The following is a 16,996-nucleotide window of genomic DNA, read 5'->3' on the forward strand; positions in this document are numbered from 1 at the left end:
AGATGAGTGGAGTGAGATCGTGATTCGGTGGCAATAAATAAGTATGTGATTAGGCAGGAAAGCATGGAATACAGCAGACTCAGACAATATCAAGGCAGTACAAGTAATTTCGACATGTTAAGTAGTCCCGTGAGGTGTTTACTTTGGAGGAGGATCGGTCATAGCTGTCCCAGCAGGTCTGTACACTGTAATATCAAGTCCACTTCGTTCTGTTACAAGCATCGAGACTTACGCATAAACACAAGCAGTGGTGGGGCAGCTAAATAAATTGCCAAAGCGAAACCGGAGAGTATAATACCAAATATTATTGAACTAGAAGCTGGTTGAGTAGGTTAAAACCTGAGGGAGAGATGTACGACTGACCACAAATGTCTTTCTGTTCACCCTCTCTCCGACGTATTGGAGGCCGTCAGTGTGTGTGTAAATAATATTAACCATCACGGTATAGCGAGAACGGGAGCAAAGGTACTAAAGCTATGACTGGCTCTTTTCGAGTGAAGAGACTGATGGGGAAGTAACAAGACGCCCTACCATAATGGCATTTATACGGTTTCGACCTGGCAGCAAGCTCGAAGATCCGAACGACTGCATATTGTTAATAAAGGTTTTGCAGAAAGAGTCAGAGCGGTCTCTAAATCGATAAGGATTTCACATCAGCTCCGAAACCAATCGTTACTGGTGCCTACTGTGTCATTCGAGGCTCGAGCGTTGGGTGGTCAGGGCCATCAGACAGGGGGTCAATATATAAATCGACTCAGAACTGATCCCAATCGGCTGTGACATTCATCCGGCCCATTTGCAGTTCGAATAACGCTGCGTTGTGCAACGATGAGATGCGTTAGTTCGCAGTTGAGGGAAAATACCGCCATCATGATGTTTGTTAGGAGCCCAGATACCTGTCGCCCTCCAGGCACCCTGTCACCAGTATTACCAGTTGAAGACTTCGATCTAGCACAATCTGACACCTCTTGAAAATCAAGATCTAACAGGCAATGGCAGGGGTCGAACTTCCAGCGATCCTTAGGACAGTTCCGGTCCCTGGAAGGAAGTCACCTCCTGCTGCGAGATCATTTCATGAACAAATTGCGGAGTTCGTATTCCTTCCCCCAATCGTAAAAACTCGGAGTTTCAATATTTGAAAGGTGCAACGCCGAACGTTCAAGTTCATTTGTGGCCATCTTTAGTCACCGCCTCACTCGTACTGCCTCACTCGTGTGCGCTATCCATGACAGTTGATTTCGAATGGCCCAAGACAATACCAGAATGGCGTAACAGATGTTGGGAACCTGAGGGCAGTCGACCATACGACCTCTGGAAACCTGAGCCACTCCAGAATTTCTTTCAAGAACATGGTTACACATTGTGGATATCAATGTATGAACAGGGCTTGGGAGATAATGTAGAACTTCTTCCACCGAACGGCGAACCTCGTCGACCTGATGGTTTCACCTTTTTGACGCGTTATCAATGTGAGCCCGGCATCGTGATTTATAAATCGAACTTTTCCCACGTCGTACGGGCGATTTTGTTGGCTTTTTTTCCCCCATTGCTCATTAAAATTTCAGAATAACATCCACTGTCCGGCGCGCACCATTCATAATCAGGATGTTCTCATTCGTCTAGTCAGTATTGACGGCGATGTCACAGCGGACGAGCACTATGAAGCCATCCAAAGACTCTCCGCAGGACAGTCTGCTTTTCGGGGAGATAACTACACGCTTCCTCTCTTGAACGAACTTGAATTCAATGGACTTAAATTCGTCGTTTTCCCTCTGCTTTCCCTCGGCGCCGCGTACATGCCATGGTTCTACAACGTAGCCGAGATACTGGATTATTTGATGCAGGTATTCAAGGTGCGACGTCTATCGAGGCACTCCGCAGTATAAGTGAACCCACCCCCTGCTCTTTTTTTCCAGGGCGTCAAGTTCTGTCATGACAACTTGATTGCACATCTCGTACGCATCCCTCCAGTGGCGGTCTATATGGAACTTACGAATTCCTAGGATCTTGATAGCGATAATATTCTTTATAACTTTGCAGGAGCTAGAATGCAGCCTAATGAGGTTGTAGAATCAAATGTTACTGGGCCATTTCGATCTCACTTCCCTATTCGATATTATATTACGGACTTCGAAATGGCCGTCTGCTTCGATAAAGACTCTGATCCTGCGAGCAGGAAAATCACCGGCCTACCCAATGACCGTGTGGGTAGAGCAGGGGAATATGATAGAGAGTATGCTCCGGAAATGCTTCTTAGCGAACCCTATTGCCCCTTCAAGGTCGACGTATGGTATTTGGGTCGAATGCTTAACATCGACATGGACACAGAAGTCAAAGGTTTCATAGAGACGGTAGATTTCTTTCTAGATCATGGCAGTGCTGTTCTGATGCCCTTTTCCTTGTAGCATCTCAAGGCCTTACACGAAGATTTTTCATTTGATGACGTGTTCGGAAAGTACTTTGCCCAGGTCGGTGTAACATCTATTCTGTATTCAGCCTGACGACTGAGCTCCGTCTAGGATATCATCCAGAGTGAACAAATTGTTCGTATTCCCAATTTTGATTTTCTACGATGTTCCGTTCTGACCTCAATTCAGATGCAAGCGTTCGATGAGGTGCGTAGTACTACCACTGTACAGCTGTCTTTTACATGAAGATAATTTCAGTACATAGACAAGATCAACGAGGTAATTGCCTATGTTTCAGCGCTATCGAAGATGCTGAACACAAATTGCAGGTGAACGGATCGTTCCCGAAGGCAACTTTGCGAATGGCAATGTGGCTCCTCACGACGATTGCTCAAATGCGATTGTCGAATCCGGAATTAAGGCCGACGATGTCACAGCTTGTGGATTCTGTCATTGAAATGCAACGCAGTTGTCCGGTGGCGGTATTGTCTGATTATATCGGTACTCAGCGGAGGGCGGTAGAGTGGGAGAAATGGTAGACCTCGCTCTATGCAATTGCAAGCTACCAGAATGGACTCATTCGTTACTCCAAAAATCTTAGTTGCTTTGGACCTTTTTACCTTGCTTTCCCGCTGCGTTGCGAAAACAGAATAAATACTATTTATCCAAAGTTTACTTGCTGTCCACCCCCTTTGTGACTGCAAATCTTTTGTTTTTCTTCCCGTCATTCACATCTCCATGCGGCGCCCTGGCTGCCTGGCACATGAGCACATTTAAGTAGACCATGAGGCTTCTCCGGTCAATATACCTCTGACCGGCTCTGCGCAATGGTTCACATGGTGGCCATGGGATAGGACCCACGACGTAGGCTCTTGTTGGTCCGTCAATCACGGTGAACCATGCCAAGCTGATGACGAAAGCACTAACTCATTGCCTAGAAACATTGTTCATCCAGAAAAGTCTGTATGCTCCAAGTCGATGTGTACACTAGGCAATACGAGGACATCTCCGCCACACAGGTGACATTCTCACAGGGGTCCAGTCAGTTCCAGACATAAGCAGTGAAATCCTGTCATACCCGTCCCCCTTATCTCTACGGATCAATAAATGATGGTACTGCGGTTTAAATTATCCCGAGGCGCTAATAAACATATTTTATCATATTGTTATTTGGCGTCGGATAACCATTCGATGACCAGCTAATACTTTGGATAAGACGTCAAGTCTGGGCCCCTCAGTCGAACTGACAATGCTTCCTTTGATCAGGCGGAGACGAAAGGAAAGTTTACCTTTTCATCAATACACATGTCACTATGGTTACCGTGTGGAGCTACTATCCCCGGCCCCCACAGCCAAATAACAAGCGCCCAGTTGCTATTGAGGATGGATTCCATGAGTAGCACACACGTTCCCTTTATTATCATCTAAATCCTTCGCACTCCCCGCTCGTTCGAAGTTCATTTCTTGGCGAAGTCCAGACATTTGACTCTCCTGACTACAGATAGAGGATGACAAGTAAATGAAATTTTTCCAAAGAAGAACTTTGAAGAAGGCTGGTATCCTTTCAAGTCACCTGTCTTCAACAGGGATAAGTACATATGTTTGGACAAAACTTCATGGAATCCATTCCACCTCTCCATCAGGGATACCTGAATTAATCGGTTTGGGCACTGGAAAAAGAGTGAGCAGCCGGCCCAATACCCTGCACTCATGTTACAACTTGAGCTGTAATGCAGATAAAGGTTAGGAATTCTATCATTGACTGTTGATAATGTCACAGCCAAAGATGGAACACACCTTACACGTGTCTCGTGAGAAGAGCCAAACCCATGGAGTTATCAACTTGTAGTTCATGTAGTTGATTACCAAGTTCCAAGAAGTACTATATCCTTTAGTATAACATATGATATGTGTACAGTGTTCCAAAGTTTAAGACGCAAGCGCTTACTGTGGGTTGCGCGGATGATCCGAAGGTTAACCATCTGAGTTCGTTCTGTAAAAGAAATGGTTGCTGCTAGTCCAAGCCAATTTGTTGAGTCGCAGTTCGTGTAGTTTTCACCGTTCGCATCAGGTGAGATTGTATCTATATTCGAGATATGAAGACAAATATCCACAGCTCCATCATGGAAAAATGTGAGCAAATTATTTTGAAAAGATCCAACTCATCGCACTTGGAAAGCATAACGGCGTCGGGTTTACTAAGGTGCATTCCTACCCCAATAACCAGGTTCCTTTAATCAAATGAATCGTCATTGAAATCAAGGTTATCTGATCTTTCTTATTGATCAGAAGGCCAGGGTGACTTGAAGTTGGAAGTGGTGGGAACCCCTAAGATTACGGTTCCTCGAATCAAGCATGGATATGAACGCCTTGAAACGCTCTGAAGGCCGGGAATTCCATTTCACTTCTAGTCCTATTAATAACCTCCAGACTGCGCATTGTAGACGCATTAAGCGCTGCACACTGGTTCGTACCGATCTCCAGAGGTGATAGTCCGTAGTGGAACACATACAGCCAGCTGCATATAATCAAGCAAGACCTATTTCCGATGAAATATTTCATGATCCAGTAGGAACGCGAAGGGCCGAGCCACCTCTGGAAAGAGAGAGCTATATCTTTCTGTCCAGATCAGGGCTACATTCCAAATTATTCGAGATCAATGTCATATAACTGAAATACCTTACCTTGTTCTGACTGCGGATGGATGTTTTGATTACCTAAACAATGTCTGCCAGCCATCCTTCAGATACACAATAACACCCGGAGCCAATTTAGATTCTTTGTATGTTAGCTCGATTGGAAGGCTGGGCGTGAGGTCGGGTGGTCGTCGTCGTCGGGTGCAAAATCCAAATCAAGACTGGTAGCCGCCGGCAGCCGGTGAGTCACCAAATGATCGGAGTCGATCTAAATATGGCATGCAGGTGCTTGTTGGTCCGCTTCATATAGCAATCATACTGCATGATCTCCCCCAGGAAAGGAATATCATTCTACCACACTTTTGTAGACGGATGGATACATGTGGAAAAGATATTCCCTCTTACATTATGCTGGAATTGCCAGTGGCCATCATGTACATGGAGTCGGTTGAGTCACTGATATCTGAGTCAGGTCAAATTTGCTACTTTTTCTCATCAAGAAACATGACATGCTAGGCTATTTCCCTGGTCCAACTGAATTTCAAGCCACAAACATATCAATATCTTCCAAATTGAAGGTGGTCGGTGTATTTTCAATCGACATTTTCTGAAATGGACGAGGTGAAAATCATTCTAGTGATTTCAACTCTGCACCTCAATGAAGATGCTCAGGTATGACCTTATGGCTCGCTATGCTCAAATTCTCTCATCATAGAAATTTCAACAGTTCACATGTACTACCTGAATCTGCAGTTCAACAGACGCGGCTTGCAAGATTCCAGAGGCCGTTGCATATCTATGTGCCTACCCGTCCCTGGTTACGGCATTAGTACGTTCGATTACAGTCTTTGGCTCCTAATGAATATCTAGACTATTACACCTGCCGCGGCCTCTATTTTGACCAGAATTTTACCGGAATATTTTAATGGGCCGCTTCGGGTAGAATATCAAGTCTCTTCCGGAAAGATCTATCGCCTTCAAATGATGTAAGGGTTTGGGGGGTTCCTTCGACTTCGTCACGATTTGTCACTTAATTGTTTCGTCGCACGATCCCACATAATTGTTCTGACAGCCTTGTCAGGAAGACCTGGATCCTCATCTGTCCGATGCTCTCTCTGCTAGACCTTTCATTTTGTCGTCTCAAGTTTCGCAGAATCGCAGTTCCGCTGAGGACATCGCGCAGCATCTGATCAAAGATAGAATACAGGCTTTCGTAGTATTGAGCCTTCGTCAATGGGTAAGATAATAAGCAAAGTAAATCGTCGTCGACAGGAATCCACAAGCTTCACACAAAGAGTGTATCCAACCGTCGGTCTCATTTAAGGGACGAAGAAGTCAGGGTCAAGTCCGGTCTAGCTGATGACACAATAAGCTCATTGTTGGCAATTTCATCTATGACATACAGCCAATTTCTACCACTTCTCCCACTCTACCGCCCTCCGCTGAATACCGATATAATCAGACAATACCGCCACCGGACAACTGCGTCGCATTTCAACGACAGAATCCACAAGCTGCGACATCGTCGGCCTTAGTTCCGGATTCGACGACCGCATTTGAGCAACCATCGTGAGGAGCCACATTGCCATTCGCAAAGTTGCCTTCGGGAACGATCCGTTCACCTGCAATTTATGTTCAGCATCTTCGACAACGGGGTGGAAACTTGAGCAATTACCTCGTTGATTTTCCCGATGTACTGAAATTATCGTCATGTAAAAGACAGCTGTACAGTAGTGGTACTACGCACCTCATCGAACGCTTGCATCTGAATTGAAGTCAGAATGGAATGTCGTAGAAAGTCAAAATTGGGAATACTAACAATTTGTTGGCTCTGGATGCCATCCTAGAACGAAGATCAGGGTGCTAGGTTGAATACAGAATAGATGTTACGCCAACCTGGGCAAAGTACTTTCCGAACACGCCATCGAACGAAAAATCTTCGTCAAAGGCCTTGAGATGCTACACGGAAAACGGCGTCAGAACAGCACTGCCATGATCTAGAAAGAAGCATACCTTCTCCAAGAATCCTTTGACTTCCCTATCCATGTCAGTGTTAAGCATCCGACCTAAATACCACACGTCTGCCTTAAAGGGACAATACGGATCGCCAACGAGCATTTCCGGCGCGTATTGTCTACCATATTCCCCGATCCTACCTACTCGGACATTCGGTAGGCCGGTAATTCTCCTGCTCGAAGGATCCGAACCTTCATCGAAACAAACTGCGGTCTCGAAATCGTTGATATAGTATCGAATAGGGAAGTGAGATCGAAATGGCCCAGTGACATCAGTTTCTGTAGTCCCGGCAGGCCGCTTTCGACGCCCTAGGAAGTTGAAAAGAATATTATCACTATCAAGATCCTAGGGTTTCATCAGCAAAGTACAGACCACCACGTCAAAGTGCGTACGAGATGTGCAATCAAGTTGTCATGACAGAACTTGACGCCCTGGAAAAAGAAAACGGGATTCAGGTAACTACAGAATGTCTCGATGGACACCGTACCTTGAATACCTGTACGAGATAGTCCAGGATCTCGTCCACGTTGTAAAACCACGGAATGTACCAGCCGTCAGAAAGCAGAGGGAAAACGACGAATCTGAGTCCGTTGAATTCAAGTTCGTTCAAGAGAGGAAGGGTGTAGTTATCTCCTCGAAAAGCGGTCTGTCCTTTGCAGAGCCGCCGGATGGCTTTATAGTGCTCGTCTCCTGTGGCGTCGCCATCGATACTGATTAGACGAATGACAACGTCCTGATTGTGTATGGTGCGCGCAGCACAATGGATGTTTTTCTACATGATTGGTAATGAGCAGACTGAACTGAAAAAATACAAAAACTCAAACGTACGAGTTGGCCAAAGTCCGGTTCACGAATGGCGATGCCGGGCTCACAGTCATAGCGAGTCAAGAAAGTATATCCGTCGGGTCGGCGAGGTTCGTCGCTTGCTGGAGTAAGCGATACTCGGTGGTGGTCCCAGTCCCCCAAGCCACGTTCATACATAGTTACCCACAAGGTGTAACCGTGTTCTTGGAAGAATATTTGAAGTGGCTCACGCTTCCAGAGGTCATATGGCCAACTGCCCTCCGGCTTCCAGCATCTTTCGCGCCATTCGTGTAATGTCTTGGGCCATTCGATCAGCGTCATGGTGTGGATGGGCTAGGTGGTGAATAAAGATGGTCACGAATGGAACTGGTCAACTTTGCACCTGTAAAGGATTAAAACTCCGCCTTGTACTCGATTGATGTGATATTGATGAACCGAACTTGAACCGATCTCACTTGGATGTGAATTCCTTCCGGAACTGCCAGCCGCCAGACATTGGGGTCATTCATGACTGTTAGACTAAAGTATTTTTTTCGGGAGGAGCCAGACCTCCGACTGTCAAGCTGACGAGCGCTGATGGGACCCTGAGCCTGCAGGCTGACACTGAAGCGCTGCTTCAGATCTCAATTTCAGAGATGGCCGGGAATAGTGATTGTAGGAGTGCCGTAGACTCGGTATTCGAACTCGGGCTGCAAATAACTGAGCCCGCTTCGTTCGATTGGTAACTAGTCTTCCAATCATAGGGTTCGATTACTGAAGCGCCCAAAACACTCAAGCCCAATGGCGTAGTCTATCTCGGACTCGGGCACTTCAGTTATCGCAACCCTTGAAAGTCACAGGAGGCACTATGACAGGTTCCAATGTGAAAACCATTATTTAGAAACTTCCGTTGCAAAACTTTTATAAAAAATTGAGGTCATTCGGATCCTTTTGGAGGATGGTTATGCCGCCCGAAAACATATAAATACCACCATAGGACGTCTTATTACTCTCACATCAGTCTCTTCATTCAAACAGAGCCAGTCAGAGCAGCGTCTCCCTCATCCTCATGTCAGAAATTCAAGTATACAACCACACCGATGGTAAGGTATACGTCGGTACACGGCTAAACCGCTTCACCACAATGGTCAGTCTCATCATCTCTACCTCATGTTTGACCTACCTGAAAGTTGACTAACATCTAGATCAATGGAGTGGGCTATTATATCCTTCAGTTTTCCGATAAACGGACTTTTCGCTGCCCCATCACCGATTGTAGAGATGCGTAAGTGTCGATGTTGTGAGCGAGCAAAGTAGATCTGGGCTCACAGTGTATTTGTAGGCCTGCTGGGACGCCTTTAACCACTCGCCTAAACTAGACGCCTCCAGTCATGGAACTACTTAACACGCTAACTTTGCTTTTACCTTTCTTTTGATCGAAGCTGCTATGTCCCATACTTTCCTATGTAGTCCTCTTTGTTTGTTCTTACCGAATCACGATTTCACCCTACTCAATTTCTTGTATGCTGATTAAGTTAACGGAAGTGTCATGGACGCGCCAGAATACTATGCTCTAGTTTCGTCTTCTGCTATGATACTAAAATTAGCAGTGCAATATTGCAGATGACTTTTGGACATCGTAAACGTGGTAATTACCTTGGAAGAACTATGCAGCACGATAGCTGATATCTGAAGCGGCTCATTAAACAAGTCATTTGCAACATCCTGCGATCTGTGTATGACCTTATTCTCATAGACATTCAACAACAATCTGAATAGGCTTCCAGCAATTAATTGACCAGAGATCTTGAATCGAACTATCCGGAGACCACGGCATAATCGGTGGTCTCTGTCGAGCTGTATCAGAGAACATCTGGATATCGTACATGTCGGACATGGCGCAGCATCTAATCAACGATAGAATAAAGGCTTTTGCGGTACTGAGTGTTCGTCTGGCAAGATAACAAGAAAAGTATATCTTCATCCACAGGAATCCAGAAGCTTTACACAAAGAGTGTATCCGAGTCTCGGCCTGATTTAAGCGATGAATCAGTCGGGTCCAAGTTATTTCTAGCTGATGACGCAATAAGCTCATTGTCGGCAATTCCGTCTATGATATGCAGCCAATTTCTACCACTTCTACCACTCTACCGCCCTCCGCTGAGTACCGATATAATCAGACAATATCGCCGCCGGACAACTGTGTCGCATTTCAGTGACAGTGTCCACAAGCTGCGACATCGTCGGCCTTTGTTCTGGATTCGACGACCGCATTTGAGCAACCATCGTGAGGAGCCACATTGCCATTCGCAAAGTTGCCTTCAGGAGCAAGGATGATCCGCCGGCTACATAGTTACGCATGTATGCTCTGATCCTCGAGCATCAAACACACTATATTTTTACAGGATCAGACTCGTCGCAGCGCAGCAGTGCACCCTCAGCGAGGCCACGACCCCCATCTCCAAATCCAAATCAAAGTCGCGCCCAGAGCTCTCAGACCCCATCGATCATCCGTCGAGAACACTAGTGCCGACTAGGTCGACAGTCTATCGGACAAATTCACGGCAGTAACTCCCCACAGGAAAACTTCTTCATTACTACGGGATGGGGGATCCAGGTCCGCGCCTTCGTATGTGCGAAAGATGAAGCCAGTGTGAATCGCAGGGGTGTAAGCAGATGGCAGCCGTAGACATTCTTCGGGACTTTCGAGGACATGAAGGCGCTTACCGGAGGAGACCATGGAAACAGTATAGTTGTCGATGAAAATGTAGGTCTGTCATTTAAGGCTGCGTCGGACCAGGTCCTAAGAGAAATACGTGAGCAAACTGTGATTTTCTCCACATATAAGGCGAGATATCGGAGTTTGGAGTGCACTTGGGGAAGTTTGCGAGCTACGTCGATCGTCGTTAGCTGCAGAGTTTGCCGTTCTGAAGGAACTTGAGCATGGAGAATCAGAAATAGTACATTTTCGAAATCCTGAAGGACGACAAATTATTTATCATTTAAGGGAGTGCTTCTATCCATTATCACTTGCTTTAACGAGTAGCCAAAGACAGGGCATTTTTTGTCCAGACAACTCTAGTCACCAGGAGGAGCTCTGAGACAGGAAAGGCACACAATTTTGGTCTCTGCAAGGTGGTGGAGTTGAAGTAGTGGGAGTCGACGATTGCGCTCTTTTAAATTCTATACACTCTGATGAGATGCAAATTAGACATAAAACGGACGAGTTGGCACGTTTGAGACGCCAGGACGCGCTGTATCCGAACTGGGGGTTCACTCGCCGCCTGTGTATCGGAACGCCATCAGTCATACAGAAAGCCTTGAGATCTCATAGCTCTATCCATGCCTGGCCACACGAGTACAGACCACAGACGAACTGGGGGCCATGATCATCCTTGGCAAAATCATAACAGTCAGAGAATCACTGCACGGAAGACGGATCCAGTGGCGGCGGAACGAACCTAAGCCATTTACCGACCCCTCAAGGGATTAGAGCCCTGCATGAACCCAGGAGTATTTTCTGGCGATATAGAGGCATTTTGAGACCAACAGCCGATGAGATGAGCCTACGAGAACAATGAGAATCAGCACAGAGCCGTGCTTAGCATAGGCATCATCCGCACCTTTGACGATCTTTTCATACATTAGCATGTGCGCCTATCGCTCCTTCCGAACGTCGATGATAGCTTTCCCGAGTCCAAGCTGAACCTCGGCAGAGAGCAGAGCAAAGTTTTTTGAGTTAAAGTGCCGGCGTATTTCCTTGTTCAATGCTCCTCGTAACAGCAATTAACATCGGTAGCACGTCACATCTAGCTCTGTCGGTGCCCCTTGGTTGACGGGAAGAAAGAAGAAGGGCAGTGATGGTGATGGTAAGAAGCTGAAAGTCGGCCGATCATTTTCCCTCTTACCACCATCATCCAGCTCCGCCTCTGTACGGTCCTTGGCGACTGATTAACATCGTCTCCTTGTCGAACCTCAGTTTATCTTGGATGAAACGCGTTCGGAACACCACAAAGTCAGCATGGAATTCGGGGTAAGGCGGCGTTTATCTCGTCATCCACTGACGCTGACTTCTTTTAAGATCCCGTCACCGGATATCGAACGTAGGATACTTTCGTGTCATCTGCTGCAGAAAAATGGTCGCCGGTCTAGTCACTACCGCCCACACTACCCAATCTGAAGCCAATTGTATGCGCATGGATAGCGGACGGCCCACCTCTCATCGCTGTAGGGAACCCATGAGGATACGCCGCAGACCTTTCCTCTGTGTTGGTATAAGATCCGGTTTGGATGCAGAGACGGATTGGAGGGTGCGCGTTTTGAAAGTCTGTCGCTATTTTGGCACTCACTGTCCCTGTAGGAGACTGGGGGCGACATTTCCTCGCTGCAAATCATCGCTACCACCAGTTACGAGCTCCATCGATGCCTCAGTCACAGGCTCACCTTGAACCGTGAGCAATATCCTAAATGTGTCGAACATCATACGAGACAGGCATTACAGGCTCTCTTTGTACTTGCCGGAACCATACGTAACGCATACAATATCATTACCGCCACCCTTACATATCGTTCCGTACACATTTCGGCTGCATTCAAGAGTTTTGTCACCCGCATTTGGTCCACGTTGGTAGGATGCCTGGCAAAGGGACTAGCTGGTGAAGATGAGGAATGGTTCGACCCCGTCTGTCCAAAAAATGGTTCATTGCTATTGCTGGCGATCGTTGTAATACTTGGGGAATGTCTCTCTGAAGAGGAACATAACTGTGGTAGAGTCAATCCTCCGTTTACAGCTCTTTCCAGCTGACCCTGCCACAAGGTCCCCACGCGACGTTGGCAGAGTCTGGCGACCTTTATCCGGCTTCTACATCCCTCCCTGCTTCTCGTTATGTAAGATCGCGCTGCGCAGCTGGTCCTGCCATTCTTTACAGAGAGCAGCTGGCGGCCATCTGATAGTCGGTAGGTTCTATTTATACTACGCAACGCAGTCTTCAGTGACTGATAATCATAGATCTCATTTGGCCCAGCATGACGCGTCATCTCAACGTTGCAGTGACCGATATCCCCGGCCCTCCCAAGTATCGGTCATTTGTCGGACCAAACGGTTTCGTACCACGATAAATATAGGACGTGCTCAAATCTAGATGCAATAGTTGCCGCCGTTCTCTAACAGAGAAAGCACGTCCTTTAATTATCGGGACGACCCGGAAGAGAAAACTCACAGACAAGATGGAGATGCTCCATCCAAGAGCGACTGAACATACAGTTAGAGTATCGGCCAAAGCTATGGACCTTACGCAGGAGGGACTTTTGCATGCCTTCCTGTACCTTTGAGTCATCAGGAACGCATAGGCGAAAGATTCATCAGGCGACGACCACATCACCTTCTAGACACTCGACACGGATTTTTGGCGAGTAATCAAGAGGTTCCCGCTCTGAATAGTTATTAAGTCCGGGTCAATATGGTTTCTACGTTACTCCTTTTTTTAGCACTGAAACAACTCACACGTTCCTCTTAGAATTTGTACTGCCGTTTTCCTCCGTGGTTAATCCAGCACAGTCCCTCTCGCCGGTATATAAGCCTGTACATGTCGAGGTCAAAGCAGCATTCGTTGTCTGCTTTCCCTCCTTTATATCTTGCACAAGATGTTCGGGCACGCCTTCTACCAATTCGTCTTTGCTGCCGCCATGCTCGCGCTTGTGTCGGCTATTCCGACTAGGGAGCTGGAGGAGCGCACCAGCTGTACTATCTCTTCTGTTTCCACGGCGTCGTCCATCTCCACCTGTTCGACTGTCACTATTGAGGCCTTCACCGTAGCTAGCGGAAGTATGTATATGTCTCCCTTCTATGAAGGACCTTGCTAACGACTATACTTCCTAGGTACCTTGAGCCTCTCCGTACGTGGCTGATTTTACCTTTAACACATGTGTCATTTTATACACAACACTAGCCGATGTCGGGTGCAACTATCACCATGGCTGGCGATATCACCTTCGCCAAAACCACCAGTGCGTATCTTCTGCAGTAATCATTTTGGTTAGGTCCTTATTGAATTTATTACCAGGTGATGGCCCGTTATTTACCATCGACGGTGACGACATCACTTTCAATGGCGCTGGATATACATTTGATGTGATCAGCGTCAACTCATTTCTTGCCCTGCGGTAGTTAACCCCATCTCGCAGGGAAATGGCGCTGATTATTGGGATGGTGAAGGCACAGACGGTGGTGTCGACAAGCCTCATCCCCTCTTGAAGTAGGTTCTTTTCGTTTTATCGAGGCGTTCGTGGTCTGATGCTTTCATTAGATTCAAAGGCTCCGGCACATACTCCGATTTCACGGTGAGCCAGTCGCTCTTTCCTCCAGAATGCCGCTGAACGGGGAACAATAGGTCTTGAATACCCCCGCGCAGGCTATTTCCATCGGCAACAGTGACGGTCTCGTCTTTGACAGTATTACTGTATTCTAATATTTCTTGTGCGCATCCTATCAGGCTTACAAGTGCTTTCTAGGTCGACAACAGTGCCGGTGATACCGATGACCTCGGTCACAACACCGATGTGAGTAGAGGTAATGATCTTGTTGCGGAAAAAAAAAACCGATGGTCTGCAGGGTTTCGATGTTTCCGCGGACGACGTGACTATCAAAAATTCGGTCGTGAAGAACCAGGACGATTGTATTGCTATTAACTCAGGCTCGACTATCGTGTACGCTACGTCATTCCATCTGTCAAACTGGTTTCTCATTGCGTCCATTAGGTTTGAGAATAACAAGTGCTCTGGGGGGCATGGTATCTCCATCGGTTCTATTGCCAGTGACGCGACCGTCTCCGACGTTACTATCTCTGGAAACACCGTTACCGACTCTATGTACGGATTCAGGTAAGGCCTTTCGTTGTCAGTTGTACCCGATTCCTGAGTGACACTCGCTATGCGCAGAATCAAGGTTGATGCCACGGCCACAGATGCCTCGGTGTCCGGTATCACATACTCTGGGTGAGGACTGCTCAATCTCTCACGACTTGGCAGAAAGCCAAAACCTAGTTTTTAAAGTAACACCCTTAGCGGCATCGACGAATACGGTGTTCTGATCACCCAGTCGTACCCCGATAATGATGGTACTCCCGGAACTGGCGGACCCATTTCGTGAGTCAGCTTCATTCAAGGAATCTGAGACCATGTTTGATGTCATTGATAGGGATATTAACTTTACTGGAAGCGCTACTACTATCGCGTGAGTCTCGTGCTGTGGATTCCTTCGGTCGCGTGTTCATGTGTTTCTTCTTATCTGCAGGGTTGGAGACGACGCTGAACGATTGGTCGTCGACTGTGGTGCCTGCTCTGGGTGAGCTTTGTGTTTGTGTCGCCTTCTCGCAGGAGTGTTGATGATATGACGCGATAGAACCTGGGATTTCGATGAGTTGACGATAACTGGTGGTTCGGAAGGAAATGTTTCCAGTAATGATGCTACTGTACGGTTTTTTGTTCTCGCCTCTTCTTAATACTAATGCTACCATTAGATCTCCGGTGGATCGTATTAGGGTGAGGAATTTAGGATCCATTCAGTATTTTGTCAATTGAAATGTGTCATAGCATGTCTATACATCCCTATTACTCGGAAACAATTAATATTACTCGAAGAGGATGTGCATCTTGCGCATGTTTCCCGTTGTTTGTATCCTGGCTTGTCCTCCCACCGGGAACCGACTTGGTAAGCATCGTGCATCGTCATCGATAGGAAGTTCCTGGTCGATTTGGTATAGTCTTTATGGTAGGTGCCCTTCCACAAAAGTTTGTCGGTTGGTAGGTCTCTACCGAGGTGGAGCGCTGCGTGTCTGGCTTTATCTAGATTTATCAACATACGGCGTCGTTGTATCTGTCTAGATTGTGCTTTGGTTCGTTTTCTCGCTTACTTAGTGAGCGTGCTGTTGTTACGCGTTTCTTCGTGGTCACATTCTTGCTCATTTATGCTTACATACTGTAATTTATTAGGTAGTCCCTTGAACCCACACTCACTCCCCAGACGTCACTGAGTGGAGCTCTGGTACCAGTTCGAACCAGTCATCCTATCCCAAGTCGTCGAAGCTACGCTCGATCTGTCCCATATATGACAGGCATCAACTACAATAGGAATCAACCCACCCAGAAAGATAGAATACCTGCGACCAAGTCCGCCATAGGCTTCGCGACTTCTTGAGGGCCACCAAGAAGGCCACTGGCCGGAAGATTTACTGTGATGGATCGCTTAAATGTCCCTCCAATACCATCAGAATTGAGATGGAGTATCAGGAAGATCCAATGGTGCCCGTTTGTCAAGGCGCCGCGCAAAGTCTTTCCTAAAGAAAAATGAGTGGTGAGTACAACAGAAGATGTAGGACATACTTCAATAACTTCGCGCATCCATACATCTCAGCAACTGCTTGCGCTGCATGGCCCCTGAGGTCACCAGGCTTGGCTGCAGTCACAAAGAACCCAGTTGGCAAAACTTGATCCTTGGAGCTCAGATCAGTATGGTGAAGTTGATCTGTTCAGCATGATCACCAGTGACAAGTCATAGCTCAACAAACTCCATGATTGACCTGGCCTGGTTTTGGGTCCTGCCAGCATTATAAACTGGAATGGGAGCAGCAGTTGCTTTGGTTGGAAGGTGGTTTTGGATGATGAAGTTGTGATTGATTGAACTCCCCATACAGCAACTGTCAATCAGGGCTGTGGCTACATAGATGGCACAGCTTTCCAGTGTTTCAATCTGGGTTTTAACTAATAGGTCTCACCTCTGAGTCTTTTGTCACTGGATTTATTGTCTGAGCTTGCACAGCTCATCAAGCTATTCAAGCACTTGACTTCATTTGGCCCTTCTCATTCCTTCTATCATCTCTTCAACTACTTTCTTGGCTCATGCTTTGTGTATCCAGTTCTTGAATACCATCTTGGCTTCTTCTGTTTTGGCATTTTTGATCATGCACCAAGTCCACTCAGTTTTGAATGGTTTGAGCCATCCTGAGGTTGATATTTTGGGAGTCTTCCTCTCTATTTGGCCTGTAGGCATTTGAGCTGTTCAAGTTGGGTTTTTTAGTATTTGCAATTTTTTAGATGGAGCTGGTGCTGAGGTTGAAGCAGATATATTTGAATGCATATTTAAGTTACATGTATCTA

General features: G+C 46.7%; 9 protein-coding genes across 9 annotated transcripts; 4 read left to right on the top strand and 5 right to left on the bottom strand.

Moving 5' to 3' along the window:
• The first annotated feature begins 1,142 nt into the window (after window positions 1-1,142).
• BT62DRAFT_305933 (uncharacterized protein) lies at window positions 1,143-2,772 on the top strand. Its single transcript, XM_043180446.1, has 8 exons — window positions 1,143-1,513; window positions 1,566-1,853; window positions 1,917-1,955; window positions 2,004-2,351; window positions 2,406-2,468; window positions 2,520-2,543; window positions 2,598-2,687; window positions 2,738-2,772. The coding sequence occupies exons 1-7, from the start codon at window positions 1,226-1,228 to the stop codon at window positions 2,652-2,654; spliced, it is 1,107 nt and encodes a 368-aa protein (XP_043037449.1). The 5' UTR covers window positions 1,143-1,225; the 3' UTR covers window positions 2,655-2,687; window positions 2,738-2,772.
• Window positions 2,773-3,865: 1,093 nt separating this feature from the next.
• BT62DRAFT_921592 (uncharacterized protein) lies at window positions 3,866-4,970 on the bottom strand (the record flags this gene model as incomplete). Its single annotated transcript, XM_043184323.1, has 7 exons — window positions 3,866-3,903; window positions 3,982-4,057; window positions 4,206-4,297; window positions 4,357-4,491; window positions 4,747-4,821; window positions 4,883-4,926; window positions 4,948-4,970. 7 exons carry the CDS (start codon window positions 4,968-4,970, stop codon window positions 3,866-3,868), a joined length of 483 nt encoding a protein of 160 aa, XP_043037450.1.
• A 1,366-nt stretch (window positions 4,971-6,336) lies between these two features.
• Window positions 6,337-6,809, bottom strand: BT62DRAFT_934523 (uncharacterized protein; the record flags this gene model as incomplete). The annotated part of the gene is made up of 3 exons (XM_043186748.1): window positions 6,337-6,666; window positions 6,720-6,740; window positions 6,792-6,809. The coding sequence occupies 3 exons, from the start codon at window positions 6,807-6,809 to the stop codon at window positions 6,457-6,459; spliced, it is 249 nt and encodes an 82-aa protein (XP_043037451.1). The 3' UTR covers window positions 6,337-6,456.
• BT62DRAFT_306010 (uncharacterized protein) lies at window positions 6,770-8,303 on the bottom strand. The gene is made up of 6 exons (XM_043180447.1): window positions 7,889-8,303; window positions 7,548-7,832; window positions 7,453-7,491; window positions 7,058-7,405; window positions 6,864-7,003; window positions 6,770-6,809 (listed from the first exon to the last, which is right to left on the bottom strand). Exons 1-5 carry the CDS (start codon window positions 8,183-8,185, stop codon window positions 6,908-6,910), a joined length of 1,065 nt encoding a protein of 354 aa, XP_043037452.1. The 5' UTR covers window positions 8,186-8,303; the 3' UTR covers window positions 6,770-6,809; window positions 6,864-6,907.
• A 578-nt stretch (window positions 8,304-8,881) lies between these two features.
• BT62DRAFT_1078126 (uncharacterized protein) lies at window positions 8,882-9,249 on the top strand. The gene is made up of 3 exons (XM_043179360.1): window positions 8,882-8,990; window positions 9,049-9,128; window positions 9,186-9,249. Exons 1-3 carry the CDS (start codon window positions 8,913-8,915, stop codon window positions 9,220-9,222), a joined length of 195 nt encoding a protein of 64 aa, XP_043037453.1. The 5' UTR covers window positions 8,882-8,912; the 3' UTR covers window positions 9,223-9,249.
• Window positions 9,250-9,915: 666 nt separating this feature from the next.
• BT62DRAFT_934525 (uncharacterized protein) lies at window positions 9,916-10,292 on the bottom strand. Its single transcript, XM_043186749.1, has one exon. It carries the CDS (start codon window positions 10,202-10,204, stop codon window positions 9,983-9,985), a length of 222 nt encoding a protein of 73 aa, XP_043037454.1. The 5' UTR covers window positions 10,205-10,292; the 3' UTR covers window positions 9,916-9,982.
• A 2,576-nt stretch (window positions 10,293-12,868) lies between these two features.
• BT62DRAFT_1008639 (uncharacterized protein) lies at window positions 12,869-13,098 on the top strand (the record flags this gene model as incomplete). The annotated part of the gene is made up of 2 exons (XM_043177465.1): window positions 12,869-12,949; window positions 12,994-13,098. The coding sequence occupies 2 exons, from the start codon at window positions 12,869-12,871 to the stop codon at window positions 13,096-13,098; spliced, it is 186 nt and encodes a 61-aa protein (XP_043037455.1).
• Window positions 13,099-13,528: 430 nt separating this feature from the next.
• On the top strand, window positions 13,529-15,381 carry BT62DRAFT_981873 (polygalacturonase; the record flags this gene model as incomplete). Its single annotated transcript, XM_043189639.1, has 16 exons — window positions 13,529-13,667; window positions 13,722-13,738; window positions 13,792-13,849; window positions 13,906-13,973; window positions 14,027-14,097; window positions 14,149-14,182; window positions 14,233-14,301; window positions 14,354-14,401; window positions 14,454-14,548; window positions 14,600-14,722; window positions 14,780-14,836; window positions 14,894-14,986; window positions 15,039-15,074; window positions 15,135-15,185; window positions 15,243-15,312; window positions 15,361-15,381. 16 exons carry the CDS (start codon window positions 13,529-13,531, stop codon window positions 15,379-15,381), a joined length of 1,050 nt encoding a protein of 349 aa, XP_043037456.1.
• On the bottom strand, window positions 15,379-15,841 carry BT62DRAFT_306137 (uncharacterized protein). The gene has a single exon (XM_043180448.1). The coding sequence runs from the start codon at window positions 15,699-15,701 to the stop codon at window positions 15,414-15,416; it is 288 nt and encodes a 95-aa protein (XP_043037457.1). The 5' UTR covers window positions 15,702-15,841; the 3' UTR covers window positions 15,379-15,413.
• Between the last annotated feature and the right edge of the window lie 1,155 nt (window positions 15,842-16,996).

Source organism: Guyanagaster necrorhizus, assembly GCF_019112545.1.
Source record: "Guyanagaster necrorhizus MCA 3950 unplaced genomic scaffold BT62scaffold_20, whole genome shotgun sequence".
In the NCBI taxonomy this organism is placed as follows: Eukaryota; Fungi; Basidiomycota; class Agaricomycetes; order Agaricales; family Physalacriaceae; genus Guyanagaster; species Guyanagaster necrorhizus.

Excerpts from the sequence above, each read along its gene's own strand:
- BT62DRAFT_305933 (XM_043180446.1), top strand. The coding sequence starts at position 1,226 with ATGACAGTTGATTTCGAATGGCCCAAGACAATACCAGAATGGCGTAAC. Across the intron at positions 1,514-1,565 it reads AATCGAACTTTTCCCACGTC|AATAACATCCACTGTCCGGC; the intron begins GTACGGGCGATT and ends TTAAAATTTCAG. Across the intron at positions 2,469-2,519 it reads TCGGAAAGTACTTTGCCCAG|GATATCATCCAGAGTGAACA; the intron begins GTCGGTGTAACA and ends AGCTCCGTCTAG.
- BT62DRAFT_306010 (XM_043180447.1), bottom strand. The coding sequence starts at position 8,185 with ATGACGCTGATCGAATGGCCCAAGACATTACACGAATGGCGCGAAAGA. Across the intron at positions 7,833-7,888 it reads AACCGGACTTTGGCCAACTC|AAAAACATCCATTGTGCTGC; the intron begins GTACGTTTGAGT and ends CCAATCATGTAG. Across the intron at positions 7,004-7,057 it reads TCAAAGGATTCTTGGAGAAG|CATCTCAAGGCCTTTGACGA; the intron begins GTATGCTTCTTT and ends TTTTCCGTGTAG.
- BT62DRAFT_1078126 (XM_043179360.1), top strand. The coding sequence starts at position 8,913 with ATGTCAGAAATTCAAGTATACAACCACACCGATGGTAAGGTATACGTC. Across the intron at positions 8,991-9,048 it reads TAAACCGCTTCACCACAATG|ATCAATGGAGTGGGCTATTA; the intron begins GTCAGTCTCATC and ends ACTAACATCTAG. Across the intron at positions 9,129-9,185 it reads ATCACCGATTGTAGAGATGC|GCCTGCTGGGACGCCTTTAA; the intron begins GTAAGTGTCGAT and ends GTGTATTTGTAG.
- BT62DRAFT_934525 (XM_043186749.1), bottom strand. The coding sequence starts at position 10,204 with ATGCGTAACTATGTAGCCGGCGGATCATCCTTGCTCCTGAAGGCAACT.
- BT62DRAFT_306137 (XM_043180448.1), bottom strand. The coding sequence starts at position 15,701 with ATGTTGATAAATCTAGATAAAGCCAGACACGCAGCGCTCCACCTCGGT.